Source organism: Thalassophryne amazonica, chromosome 14 (genome assembly GCF_902500255.1).
Source record: "Thalassophryne amazonica chromosome 14, fThaAma1.1, whole genome shotgun sequence".
NCBI classification, from domain to species: domain Eukaryota; kingdom Metazoa; phylum Chordata; class Actinopteri; order Batrachoidiformes; family Batrachoididae; genus Thalassophryne; species Thalassophryne amazonica.
The window spans coordinates 71470243-71494743 of NC_047116.1; the positions used below are offsets into that span (position 1 = coordinate 71470243).

The 24501-nt window shown below is 43.2% G+C and overlaps 1 protein-coding gene and 1 long non-coding RNA gene across 2 annotated transcripts; one reads left to right on the forward strand and one right to left on the reverse strand.

The window, feature by feature from the left end:
- The first annotated feature begins 284 nt into the window (after nucleotides 1-284).
- On the forward strand, nucleotides 285-23233 carry LOC117525359. The gene is made up of 4 exons (XR_004565018.1): nucleotides 285-295; nucleotides 11413-11418; nucleotides 17927-17929; nucleotides 23107-23233. It is a non-coding gene; the product is annotated as an uncharacterized LOC117525359 (long non-coding RNA).
- On the reverse strand, nucleotides 5447-7818 carry LOC117525358 (nebulin-like). The gene is made up of 3 exons (XM_034187191.1): nucleotides 7612-7818; nucleotides 7396-7499; nucleotides 5447-6228 (listed from the first exon to the last, which is right to left on the reverse strand). The coding sequence occupies exons 1-3, from the start codon at nucleotides 7784-7786 to the stop codon at nucleotides 6055-6057; spliced, it is 453 nt and encodes a 150-aa protein (XP_034043082.1). The 5' UTR covers nucleotides 7787-7818; the 3' UTR covers nucleotides 5447-6054.
- Nucleotides 23234-24501: the final 1268 nt, after the last annotated feature.

Below are 24501 nucleotides of genomic sequence, written 5' to 3' on the forward strand. Positions count from 1 at the left end.
ACTCCAGTGACCGGCACAGAGTTTTCACCAGCACAAGTCCTGATGGGAAGAGTACTGCAAAGCACCTTGCCAAGCTCCACAGCTGTCCTGCAACCAGCTGTCCCGCATGGATTTCACTCTAGGCTGAAACACCTACAAGCCAGGCAAGAGCACTACTACAACCGCAACACAAAGACTCTGCCAGAGTTTGCTCCTGGTACCACAGTTCACATGGCAACACGTCGTGGCTGGGAACCAGCTACTGTCTTAAGCAAAAGATTGGAACCACGTGCATACAACGTACAGACTCCCAGTGGTGTCACATTCCGGAGAAACCAACGTCATCTGAGGAGAATCCACCCCAGTCTACACAGAGAAAACGACGATGACATGCTGGAGCGACCCATTGCTTCACAGAGAGAGGACAGTGCATCACAGGCCCTGCAAGACCAGCGCACTCCTGCCTGTGAACCAAACAACCCCACTCCAGCTGCTCCCACCTACAGCACCAGAAGTGGGAGACTTGTAAAGATGCCTACAAGGTTCAGGGACTATGAGTTCACATAATACTTATGGCCACCTTACAGAATTGTCAAGTTCTGGCTTTGTTTACATTTACGTGTTTCAGTTCAATGAGTTAATATTTACTTCCACATCTTTATAATCAACAGAGCGACTGAAGTTAAAAGAAAAAAAAAAGGGGGGGGGACATAGACAGAAGAAGAAGAAAAAAAAAATTTAAGACGTCACTTATATGATGTGATTCAAAGGTTGTTTTTACAGTATAAGGATATCATTTAAAATGCCTAATGCAGGAGTTATTTCTTGTTGTGATGTTAAAGTTAAAGATGACCCTCATGCTTAAAAAGGGAGGATGTAGTATATTGTTAGAATGATCTGGGATCATCATTGATCGATTAGTTCACCCTAAGGGAGTGCATCGGTATTTGATTTGTTGGGTCTGTTTTTCTGTGTAGTACCTGAGCGGCAGAATAAAAGTTACATACAAAGTGTTCACCCAGAAATATACCTCACCGTTTAATTTTATAGTGTAACAAGTACACAACATCTGTGATCTGCTTTTTTCTGCAAAATTAAACAACTGAATGAACATCCTCCAAGGCCGGTGATTCCATAATTTTTGCCAGGGGTTGTATTAAATTCATTCTAACATTTTTAATGGATTAGTTGAAGAAGTTGCTCAGTTTGTTCGCCCTCTCCCTTGTCCCCTCTGTGTCTCTGGTCTTTGTTTTATGGCCTGTGATGGTTTTCACACCTTACCAGACCTCCTTCATGTTATTTTGTTTCCATAAATTACGTGCCCTGCAGGATTTTAAACCATGATGGCATCATGTGTTACTCATGTAACCTTTGCGACTGTGATCCCAGCTCTCTTCAGGTCATTGACCAGGTCCTCCCGTGTAGATCCGGGCTTTCTCAGAATCATCCTTACCCCACGAGGAGAGATCTTGCATGGAGCCCCAGACTGACGAAGATTGACAGCCATCTTATGTTTCTTTAATTTTCGCCAACAGTTGTTGCCTTCTCACCAAGCTAATTGCGTGTTGTCTTGTAGCCCATCCCAGCCTTGTGCAGGTCTACAGTTTTGTCCCTGGTGTCCTTAGTCAGGTCTTTGGTTTTGGCCATTGTGGATAGTTTGGAGTGTGTGGACAGGACAACTATTTGTGCACACCAGTGGCTGAAAGACAGAGTGTGACCTGTGAGTTAACGTCAAAGTCATTTGCTGTATTAGCACACACACCTCTACACTCTGAGCAAGCAGTAGAACAGGGCATCCCATGCTTTCGACACGAACAGCGCAGGGTATTGCAGCCAAACTTGTAACCACAACAAATAACTTCCAGGAGTTTCTGAGGAGCAGGTTGCAGATCAGTCATGATGGGCAGTAACTTCCCTGCACAAACTTTCCAGCCCCAGTCCACAGGAGCAATTTCAGTGTCTAGCCATTCTGGTGATACACTCTCAGGCTGTGGTATTTCAGTGATGCTAATGTAGGAGCAGTGTACCAGGTTGCACCGTTACTCTGGTTGTAGCCGCTTTCAAACAGAATTTCTCATACCTGAAAAACATCTATTCCCTGATCAGGCTTAACATTATCCAGGCAAACTAGGGCGGCTTCACCTGCAGAGATAATGTCGACTTTGTTTGCCCCTTTACTCATGAAAACCTTGGCCTGATCTTGAACCACTAAAGTATTCACAACTTCATATTCACCAATTTGTTCTCACAGCACATAAAAACATTAAAAACATTTGGTCTTTGCAAAGTGATATTTTCTTGCCCAAACTGTAGACTCTGGAGGTGGTATCACACCCTAGAGTGGCATGGAAGAACAGGATACTACTGTCCGTGACAACACTTCCAAGAAAAGCTGACATTGCACGGATGCAGCATCTGCTTCCCTTTCCACTTGCACATTTGGGTTTAGGTCTGAAGAAGAGGTCATGCCTGATGTTCTTTGCATGATGGATAAATAGGACAAGCAAAACGAGATACCATCCTCTGGTATTAAGCTTATTTTTAAGTTCAAACTATTTTCCAGAACTTAACCAACATTTAACTGCCCCCTTCCCTTTCCGTCTGAAATTAGACTCTATTATTATCAATTAATTAATTGACCTATCTATCCTGTTTTATACACAATCTTAAGGTTTTTTCTTCATGTTAAACATTTATATTACGGTCAAGACGAATATACTCGTATCTCATTCTGGGTATCCGTAAGGCAAACTCCCCCCCCCCCCCCCCAGAAAAATGTGGTCCACTAATTAGCGTTTGGTAGATTTTTGATATGTTATAGAGCAGACTGAGAGCTTTCATTTGGTATATGGTTCATTACTATTGCAGTTTGTTTTAGGTGATTCCATAGATTTGCTGGGCTATTGTGTTAATTAGAAGCACATGAACATTAACATTATGTGGCTGTGTTTGTGCGTAATGGAGCACATGGAGGGCTGTGGATGTGGACATGGAGCATTTCAGCCTCTGTGTAAATCCTGTTCATGCTTCACACTGTTTTATAAACTACTGAGCTGCACCACAGCTGTGAAGAAAAGTGTCAAAATGTTTGGCTCAAATTAGTTACACAACCGTGGAAGATTAATGCATGAGCTTGTCTGGACTGAAGACCAACGGCCCAGAGTCACACAGGGGCACATGTTATTGTCCACCAAAAACAACAGTAACACAAATGACACACAGTATAACACAGAATAATACAGGTGAAGCATCACAAAGGTCGCTCATGGTACAGGGAGTCCCACACAGGAAGTGCCAAATTTTGAGTGCACAGTGAAACAGGAAATGTCAAATGTTGAACACTTCCTGGCATGGGCGGAGCTAGAGCAGAGGCCAGGGTTGCACTGGACTCCCCTGAACTCTGATTGGACACAGATGATTGACATGTCACAGTACCACACATCTGGTTGAAAAGAGATGCATATTGACTTCTTGGTTCCTCCTTTACAGTAGTTTGTGCTGTGTACCACAAAAAGTTCTAATCCACCTTAGTTGAAGAAGAAAAATGTTTGACTCCGATTTGAACTGAATACGTCATTTGAACCATGGTCTCCTAATACAACCAAAGTTTTATATCTGTGCGTAAATGACCATATTTTATGCCAGAAATGAGGTCTGGGTTGCCATATATATATATATATATATATATATATACACACACACACAGTGGGGAAAATAAGTATTTGACCCCCCGTCAGTTTTGCAGGTTTTCCACCTACAAAGAATGGAGAGGTCTGTAATTTTTATCGTAGGTACACTTCAACTGAGACAGAATCAAAAAAGAAAAAAAATCCAGAAAATCACATTGTATGATTTTTAAATAATTAATTTGCATTTTATTGCATAAAATAAGTATTTGACCCCCTACCATCCAGCAAGAATTCTGTCTCTCACAGACCTGTTAATTTTTCTTTAAGAAGTCCTCCTATTCTGCACTCTTTACCTGTATTAATTGCACCTGTTTGTTACCTGTATAAAAGACCTGTTCACACACTCAATCACACTCCAACCTGTCCACCATAGCCAAGACCAAAGAGCTGTCTAAGGACACCAGGGACAAAACTGTAGACCTGCACAAGGCTGGGATGGACTACAGGACAACAGGCAAGCAGCTTGGTGAGAAGACAACTGTTATGATTATTTATTAAAAAGTGTAAGAAACACAAGATGACTGTCAATCTCCCTTGGTCTGGGATTCCATGCAAGATCTCACTTTGTGGGGTAAGGATGATTCTGAGAAAGCTCAGAACTACACAGGAGGACCTGATCAATGACCTGAAGAGAGCTGGGACCACAGTCACAAAGATTACATTAGTAACACATGATGCTGTCATGGTTTAAAATCCTACAGGGCAGCAAGGTCCCCCTGCTCAAGCCAGCACATGTCCAGGCCCGTTTGAAGTTCACCAGTGACCATCTGGATGATCCAGAGGAGGCATGGGAGAAGGTCATGTGGTCAGATGAGACCAAAATAGAGCTTTTTTGGAATCAACTCCACTTACCATGTTTAAAAGCAGAGTGGTGCATACAGAGCAAAAAGAGGTGAATAAAAAGAAACACTGGGTGCATCATGGGAAACCCCCCAACAGTCTAAGTCTATAGCATAACTAAGGGATGGTTCAGGGTCACCTGATCCAGCCCTAACTATAAGCTTTTTCAAAAAGGAAAGTGTTCATATTTCCATCCCCTGACTTGTCTGAAGAAAACTGGCAATAAAACTGATTATTATTTACAGGTATTATCAAATTTTAGAGATTTGCTTTTAGTTTGAATTTGAGGAAGATAATTTTGGAAAGTTTTATTCTTTATATTTTTGTATTTCTTGTATTTGAAATGGCGTAAACAAATTAAAATATGTGAAATACCAAGTGTTCCAATACTTTTGGAGGGCACAGTATCCTAACCTTATGATGAGTACAAATTGAGTGTGGTATTATTACCCTGTTGTTTAGGAATGTTTAATTTTCACTGTTGGTGCACTTGAAAAATCATAGTCATATCATATATCATATTGATATGACAATATTGAGAATGTGGGCATATTGTACAGCCCTACTGTCAACTAGTTGAAAACATTCAAGCCAATCTATCAGACTTGAAAATTTTCTAATTTAAACCAGTTTATTGTCTGTGATGATTTTGTTTGATGATGAGCTGTGGAACAAAGATTGTTGCATCTGTGACACATTCATTTGCTCCAAAGTAAGAAAGCTGGGAAAACATCCTGTGGGGATGGCGAACTGTTGTTAGGGGTTTTAATAATCTGTCTTTAGAATCATCATATTTAAACACATCTCCTTAAAATGTCATTAAAATGTGATCATTTGATGGTGTTTGAAGGTTACCATGTTGAACCAGGTCTCAATTTGAATTGTTCCATCTGTAACAGCTGAAGCTCAGACTTGAGAATGAAAAGGACTCAAAGGAGTGCAGGATCTCTGTGTGCTTTATTTAGCTACAGATGTAAGTCAAGGGACTGAGATAACTGGAAGAAACAAAACACACAATTCTTCTAGTCAGCAGCCTTCAGTAGAGGAGAAAAGGACCGGCGCTCATCTTTAGGAGCAGTTTGATGATGGATGGCAGCCGACTCCTTCTGTTCCACCATTTGTAAAAGCTTCTCCATAACATTTTGATTCCAGGCATCATAAGGATTCCCAGAGCTTGATGTTTTTTTTTCTGAGAACTCAATACAACTCTGACAAAACAGTTTCAATATATATTAAATATTTCTGTAATTTACAAAACAATGGGCCAGGCAGGATGTTTCTGTGGAGGGGATTAAGGACTCTGATAATATGTGTAATCACAAACATGGATATGTGTATTTGTTTTTCTGGTGCAAATCTCACATCCACAGGAAACACAATTATCAGATGTACCACTGAGAACTACTCTTAAAACACAGATACAGTGTCTCAGCAGTCTACAATCTACATGTTGCTTGAAGTCGTGGCTCTGATTAGAGGATTTCTAGACAGTTTCTCCTGTGGATGTGTCTCACCCACTCCTGACCCAGGATGGGTGGGCTTCAACTTAGATTGCTTCCACATAGTTGGCTGGCAGCATGCCGGTCTTGCCGGTGCGCTGCACGGTACCGTACATCCAGCCCTCGTCGATAGACTGTACATTAATGATGACATCACCATCCTTGAAGGACACCTCGTCGCTGTCGGCAGCAGTGTAGTCGTACATGGCACGCACAGTTTTCTGCACACAAGACAAGATGTGTGTAAGCTCATGTGCAGGAAATGGTGGACTTCAAACTACAACTAAAAAATTTTCCTTCATCAAAATGAAGATGTTTCTTTTTGGCAACATAAATAACTGATTCCAGTGGTACGCATGTCAGGGTTATGTTTTCATTCCTGTGGACCCTTATGTTCATTTGATTTGACTAAACCTACAAAATTACTAAATTTAAATTCATCATTGATAGTAAGTCCCTTCGGTTACTCCCTTGTTTTCATTCCGAGTCGCCACAGCAGATCTGTGGTGGATCTGCGCGTTGATTTGGCACAAGTTTTATGCTGGGTGCCCTTCCTGACGCAACTCCACATTACATGGAGAAATGTGAGAGGGGTGGGGTTTGAATCGGGAACTTTTCACATTGAAACCAAGGGCACTAACCAATTATCCATCGTTGATGACAATGATAAATGAGTGTCAGCCAAGTATAAAGTCAGTTAATTTTGAGAAGGTAAAACTAAAAGTCTGAAAAGTCAGAGGCAAAGGTCAAAATCTTGGCACCATGCTTATGGGATATTTAGTATTAGCTATTTGAGAAATGGTCATATGAATTTCTATCAGTCTGTGTCAAATCTTCAAGGCTGCTGCATTCTCTGAGTGCTCCTATACAAGTAGATGTATGTCCTATATCGGCCCTGATGCCCATTGGTATGGATCCTGTAGCATGAAGCAAATGAGGGTCTCCGACTCCCCAATCCAACACAGGTTACTTCCCAAGACAAGATATCTGCCTCAGACATTGACTGAGACAATGAAGATGAAGTGTCTCATCCAAGGACAGACAGATAGCATGGGTGGAAGTTGAACCTAGGTCTACCTCTTGGTAGACCAGCTCCTGACTCACTGAGCTACCTGCTCTACACTGAATAACTCGTCCAGGAATTAATGGAATGCTATTATTAAAGCTCAGAATCCAGATGTATTATACACCAGCTATTGTTCCAGCAGAAAGTAACCTCACTATTTCAGTGAAATCTGCTCATTCAATAATGAAACAGAGTTTTTTCCTCTTTCCATGAGAAAGAAATGGATAAATACTGATGATGTGTATGAGCATAACTACATGTCCAGCAAAGCCAATAACGGTATGTTGGCCAGAGACATCCCAGAAGATTGTATGGCACTAACCCCGGTGGTGGAGGGATGTGAGGGGACGGAGGACACTGTGGTCTGCTGAGTGGCCACTGAAGATGACCTCTGCTGGAGCTCCACAGTCTTAGCATGCTGGTAACCTGCACATGGAAATTAACATTCACAGCTCATCAGCATTTACCATCGTGCACCTAATTCATCGGTCAGCATTCTTTATCTCTGCTACAGTGCTATACACTAACGGAGCATTACCCAGAGAGGAGGCCATGAAGCCGTTGCTGTAGAGGGACACGTGGTGATCAGCATCCTGGGACACTTCAGACTTCTCATCAGCGGCACCGCTCAAGGCACTGGTGGAGCGGGAGTGCTCCTTACTGCGGCGCTGAGCTTGGACTGTTATGTCACAGTTATAGAAAATTATCAACATATAATTCAGAAATTATATCAGTTATTCTCTATGATGAGATGGATGTACCATCATGAATATTAAATGTGTGCTGCTGTTTGTTGTGGTCTGTCTTGTAGACGGTGATGTCTGTCAATTTTTCATGTTGGCCATCCATTTAGTTAGTGTCAATATCTCAACATCAAGTTACCAGAGGGAGAGAACAGTGTCTGTCCTCCAAGGTAATTAAATTAAATTAAAAATACCATATTCTTACACCTAATACTGATCCAACATGTGGGCATTGCCTATCCAGACATTTTCTGAAAGGCTGTATCAACTTCATCTCCAATACATTTCCAAAAGCTGAAATAAAAGAGGTTAATGATAGAACATTCCAATAAATGTCACGTAATGGAATTCTTAAAAGAGTAAATTAGTAGTATGGTTATTTTGAGAAAATGGTCATGTGAATTTCTATCAGTCAGTGTCAAAACTTCAAGACCTACTATACAAGTAGGCGTACATCCTATATAGGTCTGAAAAGTACAGAAACCATACGAACAGGCTTTTCCAACTAAAAGCTTTGCATGCATATGTTTGGTAACTATCAAAATCAAATAGAAGTTGTTAAATACATCCATTCCTGCATTTAAGGCCTGTAATAAATTCTCCCAACCCCCACCAAAATAAATACATTTTTGGAACGCTAACGCATTTACCACTTTGTAATGTGTGTGGTAATTGGGTGTCAAAATCCAATGCCTCATTAGCGGTGTGACACTAGGATAATGGCTTAAGTAGGGGATTGTGAAATGCAGTGGGAACCTTGTGTGCCCTTTGGCCACTACAATTATTGTGAAGGCCCAAATGGAACCCTGAACATGAGATGGCTAATGGAGTTCTGGTGAAACAAGAAGTCCTCAATGGCGGATCAGGCAGAGGAGGTGATGGCTTCTAACCCAATAGTTATGAAGGCAGATGAAGTTTGCAGCAGGTCCGTATTTTCTTCTCTTTTGCAGTCCGTAACCCCCACCCACTCCACTGGCCCACCTGGCTGTCTGCATCTGGAACCCATCCACCTGTGACTTCACCTTCCTGGTCTCCACTCCGTCTGCACTATTTGCACATTTTCTCAATAAATTGTTGCTGCTGGCTTGCTCCACCCTTAACCTGCCTCATTGCATTTGAGTCTGTCACCAGTTCCTGGTTGCCACAACAGTTTCCTTCTCACAACACTTAAAAAAAACATTCTGGCATTGAGAATATAAGTACTGAAGAGTTTTAGGTTTTAATTGTCCCATTCTTCCTGCAAACATGTCTTGAAGGTATAGAATAGTATGCAGACATCATTAATGATTTTTTTCCTTACAAAATTCTCCACACGTTCTGTACTGAAGACAGGTCACCACCACAGGCAGGCCAGTCCATTACCTGTACCTGATAGTTCCACAGCCATGCCTTTGTAATGTGCAAAATGTGATTTTGTATTTGCTTATTGAAAAATTAATGGATGTCCATAAAAAAGATGTCGTCTTGAAGGCAGCATATGTAGGCTCTAAAATCTCACTGTACTTTTCTGCATTAATGGTATGATCAAGGGCACCGACACAACCCCCATATCATGATCTGTCATAATGTGGGGGTTGTGTACTTGTTGCTGAAAACAGTGTGGATGTTGCTGTTCATCTTTGGCCATTTCTGGACAAGATTATTGTGGTGTTTGAACTCAGCCACATGGGGTGTGCAGCCAGTAGATTCTGAGTGCCGGTCCCAAGCCCGGATAAATGAGGAGGGTTCTGTCAGGAAGGGCATCTGACGTAAAACAAACCAACCCAACTATGCAGACTAAGAATCGAATTTCCATACCAGATTGGTCGCGGCCCGGGTTAACAATGTCCACCACTGGTGCTGTTGCCCAACAGGGTGCTGGTGGAAATTGGGCTACTGCTGGGCGAAGAAGACGAAGAAGAGGAGCAGAACGTTTCCACAAACAGCGGAAGAAGAAAACTAGAAGGGTGGAAATGAGAGTGGGGACTTTGAATGTGGGTAGTATGACTGGTAAAGGGAGAGAGCTGGCTGATATGATGGAGAGGAGAAAGATAGACATATTGTGTGTGCAAGAGACCAAGTGGAAGGGCAGTAAGAGCAGGAGCATCGGCGGTGGGTACAAGTTGTTGTACCATGGTGAGGACAGGAAGCGAAATGGTGTTGGGGTCATTTTAAAGGAAGAGTATGTTAAAAGTGTGTTGGAGGTTAAGCGAGTGTCTGACAGGGTGATGAGTGTGAAGTTGGAAATTGAAGGGGTGATGATGAATCAATCAATCAATCAATCAATTTTTTTATATAGCGCCAAATCACAACAAACAGTTGCCCCAAGGCGCTTTATATTGTAAGGCAAGGCCATACAAACTGATGAATATCATCAGTGCATATGCCCCACAGGTAGGTTGTGAGATGAAGAAGAAAGAAGATTTCTGGAGTGTGTTAGATGAGGTGATGGAGAGTGTGCCCAAGCATGAAAGAGTGGTGATAGGAGCGGACTTCAATGGGCATGTTGGTGAAGGGAACATAGGTGATGAAGAAGTAATGGGTAGATATGGTATCAAGGATAGGAATGGGGAAGGACAGATGGTAGTTGATTTTGCAAAAAGGATGGAGATGGCTGTGGTGAATATCTACTTTAAGAAAAGGGAGGCGCACAGGATAACATATAAGAGTGGAGGAAGGTCAACTGTTCAAAGTAATGGAGAGTGTGGTAGAGAGGTGAAAAAGATAGTGCAGGCAGGGTGGAGAAAGGTGGCAGGAGTGATTTGTGACCGAAGAATATCAGCAAGAGTGAAGGGGAAAGTTTACAAGACAGTAATCCAATCCAATCCACTTTATTTATAAAGCACATTTAAACAGACCCGAGTCTCCAAAGTGCTGCACAACAAAAGCATAGACACGGAAAATAGCAATAATAACAATAATAACAATAAAATAGATAAGATAAAATAATACATAAATAGATGAAACCATGATTAAAAAAATAAATTTCAATAAAATAAAAATAAAATAAGACACAAGGACCGTACAACTCACGCGGAGTTAAAAGCCAAGGAATAAAAATGGGCCTTAAGACGGGACTTAAAACACTTCACAGTGGGAGCAGATCGGACATGTAGGGGCAGAGCGTTCCAGAGTCTGGCACCGACCACGGAGAAGGCTCTGTCCCCTCGAGTTTTAAGTCTCGTCCTAGGCACCATGAGCTGGGACTGGCCCTCGGACCTCAGAACTCGTGCTGGAATGTAGACCTGGAGGCAGTTGATGATATATTGTGGGGCCAGTCCATTCAGAGCTTTAAAAACAAACAAAAGTATCTTAAAATCAATTCTGAAACGTACAGGGAGCCAGTGCAGAGAAGCCAAAATTGGGGTAATATGCTCACGCTTTCTGGCCCCTGTTAAAAGTCGAGCTGCTGAATTCTGGACTAACTGCAGTCGGGAAAGTGCGTTATGGCTAATCCCCGAATAAAGTGCATTGCAGTAGTCTAAACGAGAACAAATAAAAGCGTGCATGACTTGTTCAAACAATTTAAAAGGGATAAAAGGTTTCACTTTTGATAAAAGACGAAGGTAAAAAAAACTCAATTTTAAAACCGCGTTAACCTGTTTATCAAATTTAAGATCGCTGTCTATGGTGACACCAAGGCTGGTGACTTTGGGATGCACAAAACTTTGGAGAAGTTCCAAGTCAAAGCGGGAATTGCCAAACAGAATTATCTCAGTTTTTCCCTCGTTAAGTTTTAAATAATTCTGTGCTAACCAAGCCTTGACATCACCGAGACAGTCGAGAAGGGGTGTCAGGGGGCAGTGGTTATTCTTGACAATCGGCATGTAAATTTGGCAGTCATCAGCATAAAAATGGTATGACATGCCATGTTTTCTAAATATCTCCCCGAGTGGGAGGAGATACAGAGCAAAAAGAATTGGGCCTAAGATAAAACCCTGGGGGACACTGCACTGCAGGGGAGCAGAAGAGGAGCAGGAGTCCCCCAGCCTCACAGAGAAGGACCTCCCACTCAAGTAAGACTCATACCACTTCAAAGCAATCCCCCTGACACCCACACAGGTTTCCAAGCGAGATAAGAGAGTTGCATGGTCCACTGTGTCAAAAGCAGCAGTCAGGTCTAAAAGCACTAAAATAGCAGAGCTTCCCGCATCAGCTATTAAAAACAGATCATTAAAAACCTTAAGAAGTGCAGACTCTGTACTGTGAAACGTTTTGTAACCCGACTGAAATGGGTCTAAAATGCCATGTGCATCTAAAAACGGCTGAAATTGAGCAAGCACGCATTTCTCCAAGATCTTGGAAACCAAAGGAAGCTTAGAAATGGGCCGATAACTTGCTAAAGTCACAGGATCAAGGCCAGGCTTCTTAATCAGAGGCTCAACAACAGCATTTTTACAAAAAGTGGGGACAGTGCCAGAGACCAGACTACTGTTTATTACCTCACTCACAAAGGTGCCAATTGTGCCCCAAACCTCTTTAAAAAAGCAAGGAGGAACTGGGTCTGTAGGACTAGTAGAGGCTTTGAGTTTACTTACAATCCCAGTAAGAACAGCAAGTGGCACAGGCTCAAAATGGCTAAATGCTGCCGTACATGCGTTAGCCCCCGGACCACAAGGTGAAGAGGGCGAAATATTGGTCCTTTGGGCGCATGATTTTAAGAGGAGCTACGCTGTCCAGCACATCAGAGCAGGTGGAAACAAAAGAGTTCATCAGGTGCTCCGTGTTCATGTTTATAGATGGACACGGGTTTAAAAGACTACACGCTGCAGCGGTAAAGAGAGAGCTAAAATCAGCCGCTGTGGTAGCCTTAATAGCACGGCTATGACGCACACCTGGCAGCTGCTCTCCAAAAGTTAAAAACACGTCAAACATCACAGGGCAATGGTCAGAGAACACAGCATCCTCAACAATAACATGGCCAACCGAAAAGCCATGCGACAACACCAGGTCCAATGTGTGTCCGTGTATCTGCGTTGAGCCAGTGACATGTTGTGTTAGATTAAAAACTTCACATAAGTTAGTAGTGAGACCAGCTATGTTGTACGGCTTAGAGACGGTGGCACTGACAAAAAGACAGGAGGCAGAGCTGGAGGTGGCAGAGCTGAAGATGTTGAGATTCTCTTTGGGAGTGACAAGAATGGACAAGATTAGGAATGAACATATCAGAGAGACAGCTCAGGTGGGACGGTTTGGAGACAAAGTCAGAGAGGCGAGATTGAGATGGTGTGGACATGTCCAGAGGAGGGACCCAGGGTATATAGGGAGAAGGATGCTGAGGATGGAGCCACCAGGCAGAAGGAGAAGAGGGAGGCCAAAGAGGAGGTTTATGGATGTGCTGAGGGAGGACATGCAGGTGGTTGATGTGACAGAGGAAGATACAGAGGACAGGATGAGATGGAAACGATTGATCTGCTGTGGCAACCCCTAACGGGAACAGCTGAAAAACAAAGAAGAAGATTACTGTGGTGTTTGAGTGTGACCATGAGAGGCAGTCAAGCTATAAAGGAGGCTGCTGTGCAGAGAGCAGCAGACAGGGCAGATCAGAGCAAGTGAGAGCGTAACACCATTAAATTATTCTTGTACAGTGTGTAATAAAGTGGCTAGTACCAGTGCAAACTGCCATCATTTCTCCACCAGCACGAACCACAAATTTTTCTGTTATAACATAACAGTCTGGCAACGAGGATGGACTATTTCTCTGGCAGAGAAGAGTCCAGCATAAATACTGAACGAAAGTAGCACATGGTAATGGCAGCGACACCTGCATTCAGAGCAGCGGAAGACCTCCGCTTTGAGGCTGAAGAGGAATTCAGAGCATACGTGGAGCAACTTGAACACCCCTGCTTGTCTTTGACTGTGTCTCTGCCTAATCCTGATTGTACCGCTGCTCCGCTGCTTGATTACCTGTGTACCGAATCTAAGCCTGGAATAAAGACCATGTTTTCTCTCACACCTAAGCTAAGTCTGGGAGTCTGCATTGCGGGTCAGCCACTATGGTTGCCGGGCAGCCGCCCACCCTGACAACACTAATAGATCCTGGCTCCATTGTTCCACAGTCCAGTGTAGCAGGGGCACTGTCCTGGGAAGTGGATAAAACTGTCCAAGAGACCCTGTCTCACCATCCTGATCCCGGCGGGGGACCTCCTGGCCGCATCTTTGTGCCTCCCGAAGTTCGTTCAGTTTTTTTTCAGTTCTGTCACACCTCCAAGTTGGCATTCCACCCTGATATCCACAAGACTGTTGATCTCATCTGCTGCCGATATTGATGGCCATCTTGTCTATCTGATGTATGAAGTTTCTTCCAAGCCTGCAGTCTGTGCCTGGGGCAAGGCCCTTTTACCGGCTCCCCGCTGGCATGCTCTGACCACTTCCTCTTCCAGGCTGCCTGTGGTCCCATATTGGACTCGATTTTGTGACTGGACTCCTGGCCTCCCTAGGCAAGACTGTGGTCCTCACTGTGGTGGACCACTTTTCTAAAGCCGTGTACTTTGTGCCCCTGGAGAAACTGCCTTCAGCCCAGGAGACTGCTGGCTTCCTGGTTCACCATGCTGTATGGCATTCCCCAGGACATTGTGTCTGACAGAGAACCACAATTCACATCTCAGCTGTGCTTCTGTGATGCCCTGGGGCCTCAGTCAGTTTATCATCCGGATTCCATCCCGAAACAAATGGACAGACAGACAGGACCAACCAAGACCTTGAGAATGTCCTCCGGTGTGTCTCCTCTGACCGTCTCTCTGACTAGAGCTTGTAACTTCCCTGGGTTGAATTTGCCCACAATAGTCAGGTATCACCTGCTGTCTGTCACCGTTCGAGGCCTTGACTGGTTACCAGCCCCGCTCTTCCCAGAGCAAGAAGAGGAACTTTCGGTCCCTTCAGTTCAAGACCACCTGCAACAATGCCGCCAGATTTGGAAACGAGGTCAGTCAGCGCTCAAGGAGACATAAGATCAGCCCCGCCGCCATGCAGACCGGAGGAGGGACCACCGCCCGATTACCAACCCAGGCAGGAGGTGTCGTTAACTTCCCGTGACATTCCCTTGCAGACAGAGTCTCCTAAACTGTCACCCAGGTATATTGGTCCATCTGTCATTGACAAGGTACTAAATCCCACTGCCATGCAGCTTCGCCCGCCTCTGTCCATATGGATTCATCCAGTCTTTCATGTGTTACGACTCAAGCCTGTCCTTTCCAATGACCTCTGTCCTCCTGGATCTGCTCCGCCTCCTGTCCGATCATTGATGGCCATCCTGCCTGGTCTGTCATGAGGATCCTGGACGTCCAACACAGGGGTCAGGGCTACCAATATCTGGTGGACTGGGAGGGTTATAGACCTGAGGAGTGCTCCTGGGTGAAGAGGAACTTTATCTTGGACCCTTCACTCTTAAAGGACTGCCTTCCGCTGCTGCTGCCTTCTGCCACTGGGGAAGTGGCGGAAGGCACCACTGTATGTGTTTGTGCCAGGATTTCCATCAGAGCCTGGTTTTAACTGTTTGTTTTACCAGTGTCATGTGTTAGTTTCTCCACTAGATCGCGCCCTCAGTTTTGTTTCACACCTGGATGAGATGTGTGACTGATTACTGATAGACTATTTAAACTCTGACTTTATGTTCATATGTTGCCAGTTACTTGTTATGCCATGTTTGTCTGTTGCCTTGCTTGCCTCGTTTTGCCTTACCAGCTTCCAGAGCCATCTTCAATGATCCAGGCCGTCTCCAAGAGGGTCAAGCCTGAATGCCTCCATGTGACCTTGACTGTATCTTCCAGCTGTGCACTTAATATGCCAAAGTGTTCCGCAGCAAAAGCTCAGATAACCTGGCTTCCCCTCAAATTCACGTGAACTGTCTTTCCTGGTGTTCCAGACGATTGCTGCATGGCTCCCATGCTGCCCTGGCTCCTGGTTTCTGCACAGTGACACCACTTTGGAACTCCTCGGCTCTCTGCTCAGAGTGCAACACAGTTAAGTTCCTCCTCATCTCAGTGAGATCCCGTTCTCACTTGTGCCTGTTTGTGACTGTGCTATGATAAAGAACTGTTTCAAGAACTCTTCCTAAGGGCCGCATGAATGCTGAGATCTAACAATTAAGAACCCAGCTGTATCGAGTCCTGCTTAATTCGAACTGTGTCGCAACGCGCAGCACTTGACCTCTGACCTCTGGATACAATTTATGAACTGTGAACAATTCCTGCACAGTGAACTTTATTTCTTGACCTCTGAAACAACTTTTTTATGAACTGTGATTGTTTTGAGGCTCCAGTGTTACAAGTGTATTCACTCACCCTGTATGTGTTTATTCCCCATAGTTCCTGGTCTCGGAGGCAAGCATTCCACCTGTTTGTGAACCCTGAAACCTTAATTGATATTATTCTTCAAGACTGGCTTGGGATCCTGCAGCTCCCTCATTTCACTGCCAGGAAGCAGGCCATCTCTCCACACTGCAGGCAGCCCAGCGCAGCACCTTTACTTAATTTATTATCAATAAATATATTTTCCTTCGTACTCTTCTCCGTGTCCAGTCCCCTTCATTTGGGTCATTTGCCTGCAACGGTTCGGTCCCACCCAAACCTCTAACCTTAACAATTTGACCATTAACACACATAAGGGCTTGTACAAAGTGAACAGACCCTTATGGAGTAGCTAGCACACCTGCCATTTCCCAAAAACTAATCAATAAAGTACTGCAAATTTTACAGTCATATGTTACCTAGATGACATAATGATCACAGGCTGGAACCACGAGCAGCTCATGAGAAATTTGGAAGAAATGTTACAACAGCTGCAAGGTCACAACCTTCGAGTGAACATGAACAAATCCACTTTCTTCCAACATAGTATGTTATATTTGGGACACATGATTGATGCCAGGGAAGTCATCCCCTGAGGGACAAGTGTAAGGTTACTTTCAAGGCCGCAACCAAACTAATGTTTCTGTGTAGGCTCTCAGTTGTCCAGGTGCTTGTAGAGTCTTGTAGACTCTTCTTCTTACAAGAGTCAAGACAGAAGTCAGACTACCAGAGCAAGAACTTTAGCTGAGGAAGCTTCTGCGATTTGAAGCGAAACGCCCTCGCATCAAGCAACCCAGTCAGTCGAAGATTCAAGCTTCTTTACAACCCGAACTAATGTGACTGAGTTGAGGTCCTTCCTCTCGTTAAGTTATTATAGCAAGTTCATACCAAACCTGTCTACCATGATAGCACCCATGACAGAATTGCTATGTAAAGATGTCAAATGGGAGTGGTCAGACTCTTATAACAAGGCTTTTGAGGAAGCTAAGAAACAGATAATTTCACACAGTCTTAGTACATTTTTAGATGGATAGATACATTTATTGTCATTACAACAAGTGCAACGAAATTTCTTCCCACACAATCACCTTAGACAAAATACAATTAATCCCCAATTATTACAAGTTGAACATAATAATGGCACACATCAGAATTAGAACATCCATACATATACATTTGATTGTTTATGTACGCTAAACTATAAGACAGTCCATCATCCGAATTGAGGCAATGTGAATGTGTGTGTGTGTGGGGGGGCACAGTGGTGTCCCATGCGGCTGCAAGCTGAGGGGGAGCAGCAGGGCAGAGGCAAGAGGGGAGATGTGGAGGTAGGGGGGAGATGGGGCATGCGTCATGAATCAATCAATCAATCAATCAATTTTATTTATAGCGCCAAATCACAACAAACAGTTGCCCCAAGGCGCTTTATATTGTAAGGCAAGGCCATACAATAATTACGTAAAAACCGCAACGGTCAAACGACCCCTGTGAGCAAGCACTTGGCGACAGTGGGAAGGAAAAACTCCCTTTTAACAGGAAGAAACCTCCAGCAGAACCAGGCTCAGGGAGGGGCAGTCTTCTGCTAGGACTGGTTGGGGCTGAGGGAGAGAACCAGGAAAAAGATATGCTGTGGAGGGGAGCAGAGATCGATCACTAATGATTAAATGCAGAGTGGTGCATACAGAGCAAAAGAGAAAGAAACACTCAGTGCATCATGGGAACCCCCCAGCAGTCTAAGTCTATAGCAGCATAACTAAGGGATGGTTCAGGGTCACCTGATCCAGCCCTAACTATAAGCTTTAGCAAAAAGGAAAGTTTTAAGCCTAATCTTAAAAGTAGAGAGGGTGTCTGTCTCCCTGATCTGAATTGGGAGCTGGTTCCACAGGAGAGGAGCCTGAAAGCTGAGATAAGATGGGACCTGATTATTCAAAACCTTATAAGTAAGAAGAAGAATTTTAAATTCTATTCTAGAATTAACAGGAAGCCAATGAAGAGAGGCCAATATGGGTGAGATATGCTCTCTCCTTCTAGTCCCCGTTAGTACTCTAGCTACAGCATTTTGAATTAACTGAAGGCTTTTCAGGGAACTTTTTAGGACAACCTGATAATAATGAATTACAATAGTCCAGCCTAGAGGAAATAAATGCATGAATTAGCTTTCAGCATCACTCTGAGACAAGACCTTTCTAATTTTAGAGATACTGCGCAAATGCAAAAAAGCAGTCCTACATATTTGTTTAATATGCACATTGAATGACATATCCTGATCAAAAATTACTCCAAGATTTCTCACAGTATTACTAGAGGTCAGGGTAATGCCATCCAGAGTAGGATCTGGTTAGACACCATGTTTCTAAGATTTGTGGGGCCAAGTACAATAACTTCAGTTTTATCTGAGTTTAAAAGCAGGAAATTAGAGGTCATCCATGTCTTTATGTCTGTAAGACAATCCTGCAGTTAACTAATTGGTGTGTGTCCTCTGGCTTCATGGATAGATAAGCTGGGTATCATCTGCGTAACAATGAAATTTAAGCAATGCCGTCTAATAATACTGCCTAAGGGAAGCATGTATAAAGTGAATAAAATTGGTCCTAGCACAGAACCTTGTGGAACTCCATAATTAACCTTAGTCTGTGAAGAAGATTCCCCATTTACATGAACAAACTGTAATCTATTAGATAAATATGATTCAAACCACTGCAGCGCAGTGCCTTTAATACCTATGGCATACTCTAATCTCTGTAATAAAATTTTATGGCCAACAGTATCAAAAGCAGCACTGAGGTCTAACAGAACAAGCACAGAGATGAGTCCACTGTCTGAGGCCATAAGAAGATCATTTGTAACCTTCACTAATGCTGTTTCTGTACTATGATGAATTCTAAAACCTGACTGAAACTCTTCAAATAGACCATTCCTCTGCAGATGATCAGTTAGCTGTTTTTACAACTACCCTTTCAAGAATTTTTGAGAGAAAAGGAAGGTTGGAGATTGGCCTATAATTAGCTAAGATAGCTGGGTCAAGTGATGGCTTTTTAAGTAATGGTTTAATTACTGCCACCTTAAAAGCCTGTGGTACATAGCCAACTAATAAAGATAGATTGATCATATTTAAGATCAAAGCATTAAATAATGGTAGGGCTTCCTTGAGCAGCCTGGTAGGAATGGGGTCTAATAGACATGTTGATGGTTTGGATGAAGTAACTAATGAAAATAACTCAGACAGAACAATCAGAGAGAAAGAGTCTAACCAAATACCGGCATCACTGAAAGCAGCCAAAGATAACGATACGTCTTTGGGATGGCTATGAGTAATTTTTTCTCTAATAGTTAAAATTTTATTAGCAAAGAAAGTCATGAAGTCATTACTAGTTAAAGTTAAAGGAATACTCGGCTCAATAGAGCTCTGACTCTTTGTCAGCCTGGCTACAGTGCTGAAAAGCAACCTGGGGTTGTCTTATTTTTCTTCAATTAGTGATGAGTAGTAAGATGTCCTAGCTTTACGGAGGGCTTTTTTATAGAGCAACAGACTCTTTTTCCAGGCTAAGTGAAGATCTTCTAAATTAGTGAGATGCCATTTCCTCTCCAACTTACGGGTTATCTGCTTTAAGGTGCGAGTTTGTGAGTTATACCACGGAGTCAGGCACTTCTGATTTAAAGCTCTCTTTTTCAGAGGAGCTACAGCATCCAAAGTTGTCTTCAATGAGGATATAAAACTACTGATGAGATACTCTATCTCACTTACAGAGTTTAGGTAGCTACTCTGCACTGTGTTGGTATATGGCATTAGAGAACATAAAGAAGGAATCATATCCTTAAACCTAGTTACAGTGCTTTCTGAAAGACTTCTAGTGTAATGAAACTTATTCCCCACTGCTGGGTAGTCCATCAGAGTAAATGTAAATGTTATTAAGAAATGATCAGACAGAAGGGAGTTTTCACGGGAATACTGTTAAGTCTTCAATTTCCAATACCATAAGTCAGAACAATATCTAAGATATGATTAAAGTGGTGGGTGGACTCATTTACATTTTGAGCAAAGACAATTGAGTCTAATAATAGATTAAATGCCGTGTTGAGGCTGTCATTCTCAGCATCTGTGTGGATGTTAAAATCGCCCACTATAATTATCTTATCTGAGCTAAGCACTAAGTCAGACAAAAGGTCTGAAAATTCACAGAGAAACTCACAGTAACGACCAGGTGGACGATAGATAATAACAAATAAAACTGGTTTTTGGGACTTCCAATTTGGATGGACAAGGACTAAGAGTCAAGCTTTCAAATGAATTAAAGCTCTGTCTGGGTTTTTGATTAATTAATAAGCTGGAATGGAAGATTGCTGCTAATCCTCCGCCTCGGCCCGTGCTACGATCATTCTGGCAGTTAGTGTGACTCGGGGGTGTTGACTCATTTAAACTAATATATTCATCCTGCTGTAACCAGGTTTCTGTAAGGCAGAATAAATCAATATGTTGATCAATTATTATATCATTTACTAACAGGGACTTAGAAGAGAGAGACCTAATGTTTAATAGACCACATTTAACTGTTTTAGTCTGTGGTGCAGTTGAAGGTGCTATGTTATTTTTTTCTTTTGAATTTTTATGCTTAAATAGATTTTTGCTGGTTATTGGTGGTCTGGGAGCAGGCACCATCTCTATGGGGATGGGGTAATGAGGGGATGGAGGGGAGAGAAGCTGCAGAGAGGTGTTGTAAGACTACAACTCTGCTTCCTGGTCCCAACCCTGGATAGTCACAGTTTGGAGGATTTAAGAAAATTGGCCAGATTTCTAGAAATGAGAGCTGCTCCATCAAAGTGGGAGGTATGCCGTCTCTCCTAACAAGACCAGGTTTTCCCCAGAAGCTTTGCCAAGTATCTATGAAGCCCACCTCATTTTTTGGACACCACTCAGACAGCCAGCAATTCAAGGAGAACATGCGGCCTAAACATGTCACTCCCGGTCCGATTGGGGAGGGGCCCAGAGAAAACTACAGAGTACGACATGTTTTTTGCAAAGTTACACACCGATTCAATGTTAATTTTAGTGACCTCGATTGGCGTAACCGGGTGTCATTACTGCCGACGTGAATTACAATCTTACCAAATTTACGCTTAGCCTTAGCCAGCAGTTTCAAATTTCCTTCAATGTCGACTGCTCTGGCCCCCGGAAGACAATTGACTATGATTGCTTGGTGTCGCTAACTTCACATTTCTCAAAACAGAGTCGCCAATGACCAGAGTTTGATCCTCGGCGGGTGTGTCGTTGAGTGGGGAAAAAACGGTTAGAAATGTGAACGGGTTGGCGGTTGTACACGGAGCTTCTGTTTAGAACTAGCTTCCTCCTCACAGTCACCCAGTTGGCCTGCTTTCCCGGCTGCTCGGGATCTGCCAGAGGGAAACTAACGGCGGCTAAGCTACCTTGGTCCGCACCGACTACAGGGACCTGGCTAGCTGTAGAATTTTCCACGGTGCTGAGCCGAGTCTCCCAATTCGCCCAAGCCTGGCCTCCAAAGCTACGAATAAGCTACACTTATTACAAGTACCATATGCTAAAGGAGGCGAGGAATAACTAAACATTTCACCCCCAGAGCAGAAAGGTGCAGGAGAGGACAGGAGAAGCCACCATGCTAAACGGTAAGAGCTAGTAGCTGCGCTAAGCTAGCGGATTCCTAAAACACCACAAAGTGAATAATGTGTAAATAATTTAGAGGTGATTCAGCAGAGGGAGTGCTTTAGTTAAGGCACGTGAAGATTACACTGTGAAACAAATCGTTATCTAGTTAACACTGGGATTACCAGCATTTTTACACTACTCCTCTATCTACCCAGTGCTGCCATTTGGCAGCACTTGGGGTACTTTACATCTCATTAGGCCACCTTTTGTTATGTACATGGGGGCCATTAGATCAGAATGTGCAAGTGTTGGAAAGCCAGCTCACAACACATACTCACTCTGTTGACTGAGAGACACAGAGATGGCTAAGCTTTATAGCACAGAGCAAGCTTTGGACATGATCCTGAACCATGTTGACCCGTGTGACTCCGATGGAGAAGAAATAACCCTTGCGCTGACTTCCAACTCTGAAAATTCTTCTGGTAAAATTTCACAAATTTCCTATTTTCGTTTGCCTGTATTTGGCTGTTGTGTTTTTGGAAGAGAAGCACTGCAAAAAGTACCATCTTGATAAGTTAAAATTGCTCAAAAAATAATATTTTATCTTAAATTGAGAAATTTGACTTGTCAAGACAAAAAGTCTTGATAAGATGTTTTTACTTAGGTTTTTATGAAAGTTTAAGTAAAAAATGTCTTTTTTCTGAGTGTTTTTTCTTTTTTCTTTGTCTGAGTGTTTTTTTTTTTGTCTTCTAAATCTATGTAAAAATATCTTTACCTTTACCAGGTTTTCAAAAGGCAAAATAAAATAAGGTTAAAGATCTGAACTTGAGCTATTTTGACTAATCAATATGCCACTTTTTGCAGTGTGAAAATCCTAAATTAGTACAAAGGAGGCATACTTGAGATGTTTTGGAATTATAATTCGAATAATATCTTTGTCAATTGCACATTATTTCAACATTTCACTAATCAAATCTCAAACATATGGTCACCCTGTAGATGAGGACACTTCGCCACCGCCACAAAAGAAAGGTCGCATGGAGACACACGAGTGGCTGACAGAGACGGCAAAAGACGGCACAGTGTGGCGTGAGGAACAGATCGGAAGGCCTCTGCATCACACCCCAATTGATTGTTATGCCACAGATGGAGAGCCAACTGCTTTGGCCAGAAGAAAGGTGTTGAGTCGCTTACAGAGTTTCCTCTGTTTCATCACTCTGGACATGCTTCGGACCATTCAGGGGTGGACTGTCCAGCATGCACGCCAGACACAGGAGGGAAACTGGTTCATGGCTGTCCCTGAACTAATGGCGTTCATTGCAATCCTCATCCTGCGAGGGATTGTCCGCCTTCCAGCGGTGCATGATGTATGGTCAGCAACACTGGGAGTGCCCTCAATCAGCAAGATTATGGCTCGAAACCGCTTCCAGGACATCATGCGGCACCTGCGCTTCGATGACAAGGACACACGCAGTGAACGAGTCGCAAATGACCGGTTTGCTGCAGTCTCTGACATTTGGGGGTCTTTTGTTACCAACTGCATTACTTCTTACAACCAGGAAGGCACATCACCATAGATGAGCAACTTTTTCCAACTAAGACCCGTTGCCGTTTCCTGCAGTACATTGCTTCAAAACCTGACAAGTTTGTCATAAAGTTCTGGGTTGCAATGTGACCTGAAATTCAAGTATGTATGCAACATCATCCCATATCTTGGCAAAGACCCCAGTCGTCCAACAGGGGAAAAACTATCGGAAAATGTGGTGATGAAGCTTATGGACCATTTATGGACAAGGAAGAACCGTTACCACAGACAATTTTTTTTACCTCATTGTCACTAGCACGGCGACTGCTCAGCCGGAAGACCACACTCCTTGGCACAGTAAACAAGGTTCGCCGTGAGCTTCCAGACTCTGCCAAAAAGACTTTGGACCATGAGGAATTCAGCACACAGGTGTTTTCAACCTCTGGTGCCACACTGACCGTTTATCCGCCCAAACGGATGAAGACTGTGTGCATCCTCAGTAGCATGCACAGTGTTGTGGAGACTGGGGATACCCGAAAAAAAAAGCCCAACACAGTCACCGACTACAACAGCCAGAAATGTGGTGTGGATGTCATGGACCAGATGGTCATAAAGTACACTGTGCGTTCAGGAACATGGCGTTGGCCAGTCGCTGTGTTTTACAACATGATTGACATTGCAGCACTGAATGCACATGTGCTTTACCAAGCATGCACTGGGGTCAAAGAGAGACGGGCGGACTTCTTGGTGAAGCTTGCAAGAGAGCTTGCCCAGGGGCATATGGCAGCCAAGGAGGTGTGTAATGAGGATAAACTTCAGCAGCAACCACGCACACCTGACACAGGGAAAAGGGCATTGTGCCAGGTGAAGTGTTGCTGCAAGAATAACCACGCCACTAAGCGTTATGTTTATTGCAACAAGTTAACATGTGGAAAATGCAGAAAGGAGATGTTGTGGCAGTGCCAGATGTGTTCAGACAATCTGTAAGCACACACATATGTACACAGGCTTATTGGCAGAGTTTAGAGTTAGAATACTTTTGTTATCATACTGTTGCATGCTTATTTTATTTTATCTTTTATTACTTACTTATACTTAGATTTATATAAGATATTTTGGACATCCAGTGTGGGCAGCAAAGTACTGTGCATATGACAATAAAGCTTTGAATCTTGAATCTAAATTTCTTCTACTAAGTGTTGTGTTTTTTGTAACAAGTTCACAGAAAGGAGATGTGGCAGTGCCAGGTGCGTTCAGACAAACTAGGTCAAATGTC